Genomic DNA, 13,578 nt, shown 5'->3' on the forward strand with positions numbered 1-13,578 from the left:
TACCTTTGTGGTTTGGTATCCTTCATTTTTCAATTTGGTTTAAAATAAGAAGATAAAAATACGTAGATATATATGTATACGTGTGTCTGTCTCACTGTGTGTGTCCATGATTTAAATTATACATAGGCTATTATGTTTCTTAAGTATTTAATATACATTGAAATCTAAGATAATAATATTGAGAAATATTTAAAAAGAACAATTCTTTTTATTTTTTTCTTTCTTTTTTTTCATATTCTATATTATCATCATTTAATGTAAGAGAATTGTTTAAGGAAGTTGAAAGTTAAAAGCCGATCGAAAATATCGATTTATTCGTTTAATAATTTTTTTTTTTGCTGGATAAAAGATGGAGAAAAATTCATTATCATAGATTATATAATCAGATCTGGTGTAGATATCTTTTACTCTTATTATTAGAAAGTATTATGATGTTACATAAGAAATGTCTTGGGGGGGAAAAAAAGAAAAGAAAAGATAGAAAAAAGAAGAAATGGCTTCGAATAAAACCGTGTTAATAAAGTGTAAAAGAAATAATAATCAAGTTGATCGTATCTTTGGATGATTAAAAGAAAAAAAAAAAAAAAGAAGAAGGAAAGAAAAAAGAAAAGGAAGAATGAATCACGTTGACTAAGCCGCGATATGAATTAATATTTCTTATCGTCGTGCTGCACGTCACGTTGCAAAGGAGAAAGAGCAAAAAAAAAAGAAAGAAAGAAAGAAAGAAAGAAAGGTTTGAAAAATCGTAAAACCGATGGTTACGCTGTTTTGTGCAATCTTTAACGCGTGTTTGTCATCATTGAGATTGCTTTCCCTTTCTTTACGTTTTCTTTTTATTATTACGTTGAAGAACGGCATCAATGGCGGACGGTCTTTACGTCTTTAAAAGAAAAAAAAAAAAAAAAAAAAGAGGAAAGAAAAGAAAGAAAAAAAAAATAAAAGCAAAGTAAAGTAAAGTAAAAAGAAATGGAGAAAAAATATATAAAGAGAGAAAAGAGGAAAGAGATAGATAGAAAGAGAGAGAGAGAGAGATAGAAAAGAAAGGCCACTTTAAGTAGTCTTCGAGATTTTTTTAAACACGCTCTTACGTCATGAATGAATTCATTTTCCCGTTCCTTTTATTCTTTTAATCTTTTATTTCCTCGCCCTTGATTTCTATATACAGAAAGAGAGAGAGAGAGAGAAAGAGAAAGAGAGAAGCCAAGCGCCAAGAATCACGGATAGATGTTTAATTAACGACACTCTCTGTAACTTTTACCTTCTCTCTCTGTCTCTCTCTCTCTTTTTCTCTCTCTCTCTTTTTCTCTCTCTCTCTTTCTCTCTCTCTCTCTCTCTCTCTCTCTTCTATCTTTCTCTTTCTCTTTCTCTTTCTTTCTTTCTCTACCACTTAGCTAACGTAATCGAGCGCACAACGATCACGTAGTTCTCTCCTCTCGGTTGCCCGTCTCCGCACGAAGCCTCGCATAAATTTGCATAATCTCGCATCTTCTTGGAACGAAGCAAGACACGAGAGAAAGAGAGAGAGAGAGAGAGAGAGAGAGAGAGAGAGAGAGAGAGACATATTGAAGGCTCTGAAAAAGGGGAGATTAGAGAGAATTCGCGTGGAAGTGTTGCTTCTTCTATCACCATCTCTCTTTCTCTCTTTTTCTTTTTTTCTTTATCCTTCTCTTTCTTTTTTTTTTTTTTTTACTTCCTCTTATTTTTATCTGTCCGACTCGAGATCGTTTCTACTCTGAAAAATTTTCTGTACATCTCTTTCTTTTTTTCTCACTCTCTTTCTCATAACTCGATAAAAACATTAAAGACATCAAATAAAGTTTTATTTATTTCGTCGATGAGATGAATTTCTCGCACGATTTTTCGCAGATCGAACGATAGAGACAGGATTATATATCATGTATGAAGAGAGAAACGAAGAGAAAGAGATAAATAGAGAAATAATACATCTTAAGACAAATACGAACGAATAGAAATTCGTTTCCGAAATTCGTTGTTTCTTTTCCTTTTTTTTTTCTCTGTGTAAAACGATTAAAAATCGAGAGACGTACGTTTGGTCAGTTTAAAGATGGGATCTCGATTGCGAGAATTCTCGATCGGTTGTTTCTCTTTTCTTCTCATTCCTTCTATATTTTATTTTATTCTATTCTATCTTTCTTCCTCTTTCTATTTTCTCTTGATCTTTCGTATGTTAGATACACTCTATCGCAGTATCGCGAACGGTGTAACGAAGAGGAAAAGATTAAGTAAAAAGAAAGAGGAAACGATCGAGAGGAGGACAGAGTCCTCTCAGAGAGAGTATGTCTCGAGTTTTACGATCTCGTGGTCGCCCTGTAATCGCTTTACGAGTCGTTTTCTTTCTCTCTTTCTCTCTATCTCTCTTTCTCTCTTTCTCTCTTTCTCTCTTTCTCTCTTTCTCTCTTTCTCTCTATCTCTCTATCTTCGTTGCTCCTTCTCTTCTGTTCTGTTCTGTTTGCCACCCTTCGCAACATTCTCTTTTTTACGACCACACTAATTTATATACCACGATTCGCTTCGGGAGAGAATATAAGAAAGAAAGAAAGAAAGAAAGAAAGAAAGGAAGGAAGAAAGAGAGAAAGAGGGAGAGATGATCCTCTTGAACCCGTAGAGAAGTCTCTCTCTCTCTCTCATATTTTCGTGGGTCTGCCAATCAACTGTCTTCTTTTCATTCCAGAGTCTTCCTGGTTAGAGAGAGCAAAAGCAATCCGGGGGCCTACGTTTTGACTTACAAGTACAGCGACAAGGTCTTTCACGCTCAGATCCAACCGGTAAGAATAAATACATTTGTTTAATTTTCCTTTCGAAAACGAACGAGTGATTAAAACAAAACAAAAAATAAATAGATGGGAGGAAGAAATGTAAGAAAGACAGAGAAAAAAAAGAAACAGAAAAACATAAGAGAGAGAGAGAGAGAGAAAAAAAATATATCACGAACACGCGTGAGCGCGCGCGCACATACGCGCGCGTAAAATTAAAGGAAAAAGAAAAAAAGAAAGAAATGCAATCGAAATAATTTGGAATATACATTTTTTCAGGTATTCGATGAGAGACGCAACTGTTGGCTCTATACTCTCGACAAGGGCGCAACAAAGTTTTACGATCTTCTCCAGCTGATCGAGTTCTACCAACTGAACGCGGGCTCTTTGCCGACTCGTCTGACCCATTACGTACAAAATGGCGTGCCTGCGCCGATTCCGAGGCCCGAGGACGGCGGTGCTTCACCGTCGCCGCCTGAAGCCAATCAAAGATTCAGTGGCAAGCCAGATCCGTCGGGCATTTGAGTATAGGAGAACCAGCGACCCGGTGCCGCTAACGTCGAACGTGTTTCAAGCAGCAGAATCGTTACCGTTCGTTCTAACGCCGACGACAATGATAACAACGACAATGAGAACCTTCTCGTTAATAACAATAACAACATTAGAAATAACAATAACAACAGTATCGATGTCAACGTCCTATCGCATGAGCCAAGACGTAACACGACCATACAAAATAGCGCTGCTGCTGCTACTACCACTATCGTTGCTGTCGTCGACGTGGTCGAGAATCATCGGCTCGAACGACGTCAACGTTACAACGTTAACGACGAGAATGTATACAAATTGAACGGTAACTTTCGACAACAACAACAACAACAACAACAACAACAACAACAACAACGTTCGACTCCGCGATCGGGTTGCTGGAACCTTTGCCTTTGCAGCTACAAGTGGGACTTGTAGCTTCTCTTCCCAACAAAGTAAACTTTACAGAATCTTAAAGACCTCGTCCGTTTTTTTGCTCTCATCCAGAGACGATGCGTCCTTTCGACGCCCTCTCTCTCATTAAAGAAGATGAAGATGAAGATGAAGAAGATAAAGATGAAGAAGAAGAAAATGATGAAGATGAAGAAGAAGAAGAGGCATTTTTAAGAGGCTCTATACTAACTTTCTCAATCGAGTTTGCCGTTGCTAATGCTGCTGCTGCTGCTGCTGTTGCTGCTGCTGCTGCTGCTGCTGATGATGATGATGATGATTATGATTATGATGATGATAATGATTATGATGATTATGATGATGATGATGATGATGATGATGATGATGATGATAATGGGTAGGACGTGTCGTCGTCGTCGTCATCGTCTTTGGGGAAAGCGAATTTTAGCCGTGTTAACGGACGTGATAACTCGATGTTATTATTATATCGATCTTTCGACCCTCCGTCGATTAAGAAGGATCAAAGCAGGGAAATAATCGTCGAATATAGTTTCGTCTTTTTAACAAGACGAAGATGGAGAGAGACAAATATATATATATATATACATATGTATATGTATGTATGTATATGTATATATATATATATAATACGTTCGTACGGAAGACGAACAAGATTTCCTTTGTTTTTTTTTTTATATATATATCCCTTCCGATATATGGGTTATTTTCTTTTTTTAATTGTCGTCGTTTTGTCGTCTCTGTTATTCTTTTTTTTTCTACGGCTTCTCTTCGTTTCCGACCAATGAGTTGCTGCTTCATAGAGAATGAAGGAAGAAGAAAGAAGAGAGAAGAGAGAAAAGAAGAAAATCCATCGCATATTCTTCTCGTGTAAAGGAGCATTTACTGTTAATCGAAAATGAAGATGAAGGAGAAGAAGAAGAAGAAAAGAAGAAGAAGAAGAAGCATCATTGTATATGTATATTCAAGTGAATTTCTACAATAACGTAGAACGACGATACGCGATCTCTTGATTTTCCACGAGATTTACCGTTTTATGATCTAATTGAATTTCTTTTCTTTTCTCTCGTCGTTAAATATTTATATATACATACACAAATACATATATATATATATACAGACACATACACATACACATACACATACACTATCGTTTTTCTATCGAATGATTGATTCTGCTCGTACGACATTTCTTCAATAAGCGTCGAAAATTTTTCACGCAGAAATTTAATAATGCGATTTTATTTCAATGGCCCTTGTGCGCAAGAAACGTTTCAATTCTCCGTCTGTGTTTACGTTGTATTTACATCCGGGGGCATTTTTCATGGGAAAAAGAAAGAAAAAGAAGGAAAAGAAAAGAAAAGAATGGAAGGAGATATTATTAAGAGCAGTAGTAGTATGTAATAATGGCGACGACAGCAATATTTGTTTTAAGAAAAGCCCGTTTAAGAAAGTGAGAAGAATGAAAAGAGTGAGAAGATACGAATACGTGCGACACAAGTACTGTTAATTAATAACATGGGACTACTCTATAAGACGATTTACAGATTTATACTATTACATGGAAATACATATATGCATAAACACACACACACACACACACAACATAGACACAGAGAGAAACAGGGTACAACATACATATATACATACACACACATACACGCACGCGCGAACACATACGGCGTGTCCGTCGATTTCGTTCTTCGAGACGAAATAAAATCGCTCGAGGAACGAACGATTCATATTCGACGATCGTGATTGTTATATGCTTTTCGTTTAGCCATTAATAAGTAATTGGATAATCGCCCAACAAAAATGAAACTAAACTGGATAATATTATTAATGGTCCTTTCGTTACGTCTCATATAATTATGAGGAATAACGTTCTCAATCGTTTGTTGTTAACTTTCATTATATTTTTTAATTCGATTATTTTCTTTTTTTTTTTTTTTTTTTTTTTCATTTCATTTCATCTTCAAGAAATTTTCCTTATATATATATTATAGTTTCAATCGAAATCTCGCGCTTTGGTGTTACCGGCAAGCCTATAAAAAAAAAGAAAAGGAAAAAAAATATCGATCGATCCATCACGACATTTAAAACATTCTATATACCGTATATAATAATAATAATAATAATATAACGATGGAACGTTTTTCTCGTGACCTCTACTGTTTAATTTTTTTCATTTTGTAATTCGCGACGAATTTCTCCATCCGCGTGACGGGCGGAAAAGAAGTCAAAAAAGAAATTAAAAACAAAGAAAAATAAAAAGAACAAAACAAAACAAAAGAAAGAAAGCAAGATATAGATAAATGAAATGTGGGAATTACTCTGGGAAATATTTGGAAAATGTTTTTTAAAAAAGAAAGAAAAAAAAATGAAAGAAAGAAAGAATGAATGAAACTTATTTACGATGATGCGTTGGTGGTGGATGCGAAAGAAGAAGCAAGTAAATTCTGCGTTAATAATTATATAAAAGCGTATAATACATAACAAAAAAAAAAAAAATTAGTGTAATAATAAGAATACCTCGGGAAAAAACGCTTTTTCGAGGGAACGCGAAGAAGCCGCTCAAAAATTTTCGCTATGTCGAACAGAAATTTGATATTCAAATAGAACAGTGAGAAAGAAAGAGAGAGAGAGAGAGAGAGAGAGAGAGAGAGAGAGAGAGAAAGAGAGAGAGAGAGAGAGAGAGAGAGTGAGAGTGAGAGCGAGAGAGAGGGGGAGAGAGAGAGAGAGAGAGAGAGAGAGAGAGAGAGCTGACACGTGAGGAAATAGAATGAGAGAAAAAGAGAAATTACATTCGATTACTCGTTACTGATTAAATGGAAAGAGTGAGAGACGACGAAGCATATACGGCCATGTCGAATATAAAAATTCGATTGGTCGATAATTTTTCGTGAATGTTAATTTGCGAGCGATTTCTTCCAAAGACATGATCTCATACGTTACATACATTTTCGGACGCGCAGCGTGATTGTTAATTAATTGCGAGGTCGGAGAAGAAGGGGTTCAATTAAAATAATAAAATTGCATTAAGATTGTGAACGAAAAGTGAAAGAATGAGAGAGAGAGAGAGAGAGAGAGAGAGAGAGAGAGAGAAAGAGAGAGAGAGATGGTACGTATCTGTGCGAGTTAGAAAATGAACGTATGTTGAAAGAATGAGAGAGAGATTGAGAGAGAGAGAGAGAGAGAGAGAGAGAGAGAGAGAGATCAAAGAACAAAGAAATCTATTTAAATATAGATATATCTATATATATATATGTATATGAATATTCTAAATTATACGTTTTATATAATCGAAAAGGAAAGGAACATAAAGTAATAATGATTGACGATCGAAAACAATAAAAATGACTCGGAAAATAGGCAGATTCGCGACTCTGCGCGTCACCGAGTCGCGAAAATCGATCGTATTGCATTCTGAATAATTAATTATTCGGTTAGAGAATGCGTTAAAAGTCGTGTTAGATATTAAGTATCGTAGGTGGAAGAGAGTGAGAGATAAAGAAAGAGAGCAATTGAGAAGTCGAAATTTTTTTTTAGAAAGCGGGAGATAAGAGATTTTTCGGTATAAAGTGATACAAATGAATAAATAAATAAATAATTAATTAATTAAATAAATAAATAAATAATTAAATAAATAAATAACTAAGTAAATAACAAAAAAAAAGAAAGGGAGAAGAAGAAAAAGAATGAGGAGGTGAAAAGGATACAGTGAAAAGGATTTAAAAAGAAGAGAAGGGAAAGAAACAAATAAACAAACAAACAAATAAACAAACAAATAAATAAATAAATAAATAAATAAATAAATAAATAACAAATAAAACGCGAAGAGTTGTAAGAGTGTGGGTGTCTTACGCGAACGTATTATTATTCGTCAAAGGAATCACCGATCCTATTTGTACCTACTTTTTAATAATATATTTTTTCAACGATTATTTATTTAAACCGTCGCCGTCGAACGTGACGCTCCGTACGTGTCTCACGATATAAATATATATATATATATATATATATATATATATATATATATATTGTATATGATGATATAATAGAAAAGGGAGGTAAAAGGAGAGAGAAGGAACGAAAAAACGAGAGAGAGAGAGAGAGAGAGAGAAAGGAAGGAATGATTAGAAACTCCGAGTGATTATACGAGAAAAGAACTCTGTTATGAGAGAAAGAAAGAAAGATAGAACTAAATAAATAAATAAATAAAGATGAGGGAGAAATTGTGAGGATTTTGATGAAGATTAAAGAAAAGAAAAAAGAAAAAGAAAAAAAATTAAGAAAAAGGAAAAAAATGGAAAAAACCAGACACTTGGTATTAAGTCCTTAGAATAGTAGCGCTTTATAGAACTGAATATAAGGATATAAACGAATCTATATGATGAATGGGTGTAAAACAGTTTTTTTTTTGTAGAATCCGCCGGGCGGAAGTTCCGGGACGATACGGTGCATCTCTTCGTCCCGTTCGTAATGTATCTATGTAGATAAATACGTGTAATATGTCCTCGATCGTTCTTTTCTCAATTTTTTTATTTTTTATTATTATTATTATTAATATTATTGTTATCATTATCATAATCTTTTGTTTATTTTTTTTATTAATACCTCAGCGATACTCACGTATCGACGATTTTTTCTATTTTTTTTTTTCTTTGTTTCCTCGGTTTCTCTTAAGTTAATTAATATTTTATACTTCGTTTGTCATGGATATTTTAACTTAAAAAAAAAAAAAAACAATAATTTGTTTCTTATTTCATTTTTTTTTAATTTCTTTTTCTTTTCTTTTCTTTCCTTTTTATATCTTTTTTTCTTATTTTGCTTTTTTTTCCCTTTTTAACCATTTCACGAGCGAGCTCGAAATTCCCTTTCGGCAAAACACGTGTTTTTTCGTACGAAAAAGGAGATTATATATAAACTGTTCGGCCTTTCGTGTAAATATGTCTATTTAGGCCAATCTCTCCCTTTCTTACCCTTATCTCCTATCTCGCTCGTATGTCCCTCGAACGTCTCTTATCTATTCTCATCTATATCCGCTTCCGTTATACCGATAATATTGAAAATCAAGTTTGATAGCGGTCAATCAATCTTGATTCTTCAAGTCGGTGAACGTGATTCTATTTCATATTCGTTAATAACATTATTTTTTTTTTTTATATTAATCTAGTTTCTTTTCCTTGTCTTTTTCTTGTCTCTTATTTTTCTTTTTTATTTTTCTTCTTTTCTCCACCCATCTATCCATCGATTCATTCATTCGGGATATTTATCTTCAGCCGAAAATGGTTTTGAAGAATGATCGCGTCTAATCGAACAGAGGACGAAGAGATTCGCCGTACGTCGGACGATTTTGTTTCGTCGGCGATAAAAGGAATAAGAAAAAGGAAAAGAGAAAAGAGAAAAGAAAAAGAAAAAGGAAAAAAAAATTAATGAAGAATAAAAAGAAGCTATAAATATTATTATTATAAATATTATTATTATTATTATTATTATTATTATTACTATTATTATTATTATTATTACTATTATTATTATTATTATTATTATTATTATTATTATTATTATTATTATTATTATTATTATTATTATTATTATTATTATTGATGATGATTATTATTAATTAACACGAATATAAATTATAATAAAAGTATATTTTGTATTAATGTAGTAGTCAACGAACTAATACGGCAAACGCAGTGGTCCTGTGCGAGACTGAAATCTATCTAGATACAGAGCGTGAAAAAAAGAAAAAGAAAAAAAAGAAAAAGAAAAGAAAGGAGAAAATGAAGGAAGAAAAAAAAAAGAGAAAAAGTTTATCACCTGCGATTTCATCGACGTCTGTTATGAGGAACGAGAAATAAAAAGGAAAAAAAAGAAAAAAAAAGGTAACGGAAACTTTAGACTTGTGTTTTTCATTTCTATCCCCGGTCATCGTGTGCGCCGATAGAGTAATAAAAAAAAAAGAAAAAAAGAAGATATATATATATATATATATATATATATATATATATATATGTATGTTTAAAGAAGTTTCTTACATAAAGCCACATTTATTATTAATATTTTTTAATTCGTACTAACGTGTGATATCAAATGATTAATCCTGTAGATTTGTAAGTTTGTTAGATTCGTTCGTATCATAGTTATTGCTATTTTCATACTTCGAGAACAAATGTGTTGTGACGTTTTATGCGCGTGCATTATAATTTAGAAACTTCGTTTAATTATCTTTATATTTTTTCTGTTTTTTCTTTTTTTTTCTCTCTTCTACATCGTATTTGTTAAACACGTACTGTCATTATCGCGACGTGATATCACTTAATGACGTGTGGAAGGTATTGAAAAAGAAAAAAAAAAAGAAAAAGGAAGAAAAAAGAGGAAAGAAAAGGAACAAAAAAATTTGACAGACGTCGATGAAAATTTGAAGAATTTTCTCGTCGACTAATAGCAGACGTGCTCGTTCAAAGAGAAGGCAAAAATTAAGTGGGAAGGTGAGACGAAGGGGGAGAGAAAAAAAGGAATAAAAAATAAAGCTACGAGAAGCGACTCATTGCGTTTATCCCGTGTTAATTCGACGACGAAGACGAAGACGAAGACGAAGACGAAAACGACGATGACGATGACGATGACGAGAACAATGACGATGACGAGATTACGTCGGACGAAGCGATATAAAGAGAACGAAGAGTCGAAATAACGAAAAAGAGAAAAAAATAAAAAATAAAAATAAAAATAAAAATAAAAATGAATAAAAAAAAGTAAATAAATAAATAAGCAAATAAATAAATAAATAAACAAATAAATAAATAAATAAATAAATAAGTAAAAAAATAAAACAGAACGAAACGAAAGTGTGATAAAAGAGTAGTGGCAGCAAGTACGTTCGCGAATCGAGATTAAAACGTCTCGTAGAGGTGACATTTTTTTTTTCCTTTTCATATTAGTAGATATTCCTACGAAGGGTGTTGTATATCCTATGTGACGTCTAAATTAAACGATAAAAATAAGGATCGTCGTGTCTCGTGATTTTTTATGACAAAAAACATAACATATATGTTGTATAAAATACTCATTTTAAAGACAGACTTCGTGGGCACGTCATTTCGCGTGATCCCTTCGACCCATCTCACCCTTACCCTTATCCTCGATCCCACCCCTTCTCCCGTTCACTCTCGACGAGATATCTCGATATACGCGGGCGTATATTCTCTTCGAATCGCTTCTTATCTCGCACCTTTTTTTTTATTAATCGCAGCTTTTAAAAGAAAAAAAGAAAAAAAAAACACATACACACATACATACAAGTCATAAGCAATCGTAAAACTCGTAATTTGTATAGCGTTGCAATCGAAAAATCGCTTGTTAAAGAGCGTGCGTGTGAAAGGAACAAGCGAATCGGAAATGAAGAAGTCTGATTGCAAGCGTAATGTACGATAGATATACGAGAATGAGAGAGAGAGAGTGAGAGGAAATGTATGTTTGCATATGAATGTATGAGAGAAAATTATCGCGTGTGTATATATATATATATATATATATATATATATATATATATGTATATATTAAGCATTTAACATTAATTTTATAATGCATCAGTATTAAAAGCAGGTGTCGACCATGAAATATAGTTATGGAATTAAACAAAGATCAAGGATACTAGCTGTTAAGTGATGAATGAAAATGATAATAAAAAGAAAAAAGAAAAAAAAAGAGAGAGAGAGAGAGAGAGAGAGAGAGAGAGAGAGAGAGAGAGAGAGAGAGAGAGAGAGAAGAAAAAGAATCATCATCTCCCATATGGGTGCTTTTCTCGTAGATTGTAGTACCTTATTTAAAGGTAAATGAGATGAATGGTAATAGAGAGAGAGAGAGAAAGAACGTGAGCGTGTGTACGTATATATATACATATATATACATATATATATATATGTATGTATGTATAAAGGAATGATAAACGTGTATGAGGAAAAAAGAAAGGAAAAGAAAGGAAAAGGAAAAAGTAAAGAAAAAACAAACGCGTTGAAAAAAAAGGGAAGAGCGAAAGACGGAGGGAGGGAAGATCGATACAGGGTGTCCATCCTAATAACTATATTAAAAAAAAAAAAGAAAAAAAAAAGAGAAAAAGGAATAAAAAAACTTATTAAAAAAGCGGTATGATTCTTAGAAACGAACAAACTTTTCATTGGGGGGGGGGGAGGGGGAAGTTAGGGAGAGAGGGTGTGCGAAATACCGAGAACAAAATCACAAATAAAATGAAAAGAAAATCGAGAGCTGGGTGGGGACGTGGAAAGAAAATAAAAAAAGATAAAGAGAAACAATAAAAAAGAAAAACTCGAAAAAAAATTAAAAAAGTATATATATATATATTATATATAAAAAAAGCGCACAAACTCGGCATTATTACTCTTTATAGTGATCTAGAATGTAGGTAGACGTTGGGAGGGATTTTTTCTTTTCTTTTCTTTTCTTTTTTTCATTGCTTTTTTTTTTTCTTTTATCTTTTCTCTTTTTTGCGAAAGCATCGGATTGATCAATCGGGAGGGGAGAATAAACGAAAAGCGAGAGAAGAAATATAGGGGCTCGATAAAAATATGGATTATACACGACGTTTTTAGTTTTTCTTTCTTTTCTTTTTTCTTCCCTCCCTTATCTTTTATTTCCTTTATTTAAAATAATTGAATTTATCTTGCGCGCGAAGAATACGTGTGGGTAATTATTCATAACTTTGTATGCGTGTGTGTTGAAAGAGATAGAGAGAGAGAGAGAGAGAGAGAGAGAGAATCGTCTTTGATAAAAACGCGTTGAAAAGAGAAGAGAAGAGAAAAGAAAAGAAGAAAAGAAAAGGGGAGGATGATGAGAAAAAAAGTTGTAAAATCTTTTAAAAACGCGCGATCGTTAAGTCCGCTACCACCCTCGGAAAATTCTTCTGTTCTTTTTGCAATAACTTTTCTTTTTTCTTTTTTTTTATTATCACTTTTTGAGAGAGAGAGAGAGAAAGAGAGAAAGAGAAATTCTTAACGACAAACTCTCGTCGAAAGTAAAAATATTTATTCGATCAATACGATAATGTCGAGGATAAATGGCGTAACCAGAGCAGCAAAAGTAAATCGGATTAATTTGGAGGAGTATGTGAATATTAGAAGAAACAAAAAGAAAGAAAGAAAAAAAAGAAAAGGAAAAAAAAATAAAGGAAGAAGGAAAAAAAAACAAAAGGGGGGGGGGATTAAAGAGAGGTAAATAAATAAATGAATGAATAAATAAAATAAAATAAAATAAAATAAAATAAATAAATAAGTGAGAAAGGATATAAGAGAACTTCTTGCTGCTTTTTTTATCGTCTCGTAAAAATAACGACGAAAAAGACGACGAAATCAGACGCGAAATAAAACTTTGCGACATATCCTCATACTTTTCGCGCAGGCAATAAAACTCGTTCGTTTCCTTCGAAGCCACGATATTAACCCGCAATAACGTAAGCACCTGTAGCGCCGCGAATACGCGAAGATCATTGTTATATCTTTGTATGAACATTTAATACGCAATAAATATGTATATCGTCAAATCAGATCAGAGAGAGAGAAAGAAAAATTGCTAAACAGAAAGAGAGAGAGAGAGAGAGATTTTTTTAATCATTCATTATTCCACCAATCTTATTCATTTTCAAGCACGATCAATCAAGACTCCTTTTTTTCGATCATTCGGTAAGTGCATTATTTCATTTCTCTTTCTTCCTCAAAATAATACCCATTCCCAAAAATACCGATTTTTTACACTGAACGAATTTATCGTATAAATTATTACGAATATCACACGCACATGAATATATATATATATATATATATAT

General features: G+C 32.9%; 1 protein-coding gene across 18 annotated transcripts in view; it reads left to right on the plus strand.

The window, feature by feature from the left end:
* LOC127071501 (growth factor receptor-bound protein 14-like) overlaps positions 1 to 13,301 on the plus strand; it is a 423,968-nt gene extending 410,667 nt beyond the window's left edge. For all 18 annotated transcript variants that reach the window (XM_051010818.1, XM_051010828.1, XM_051010817.1 and 15 more), the window contains 2 exons: positions 2,693 to 2,786; positions 3,054 to 13,301. In XM_051010818.1, coding sequence (XP_050866775.1) covers positions 2,693 to 2,786; positions 3,054 to 3,299 — 340 coding nt within the window. In that variant the 3' untranslated portion in view covers positions 3,300 to 13,301. The remainder of the gene's footprint in view (positions 1 to 2,692; positions 2,787 to 3,053) is intronic.
* Positions 13,302 to 13,578: the final 277 nt, after the last annotated feature.

Source organism: Vespula vulgaris, chromosome 22, assembly GCF_905475345.1.
Source record: "Vespula vulgaris chromosome 22, iyVesVulg1.1, whole genome shotgun sequence".
Lineage (NCBI taxonomy): Eukaryota > Metazoa > Arthropoda > Insecta > Hymenoptera > Vespidae > Vespula > Vespula vulgaris.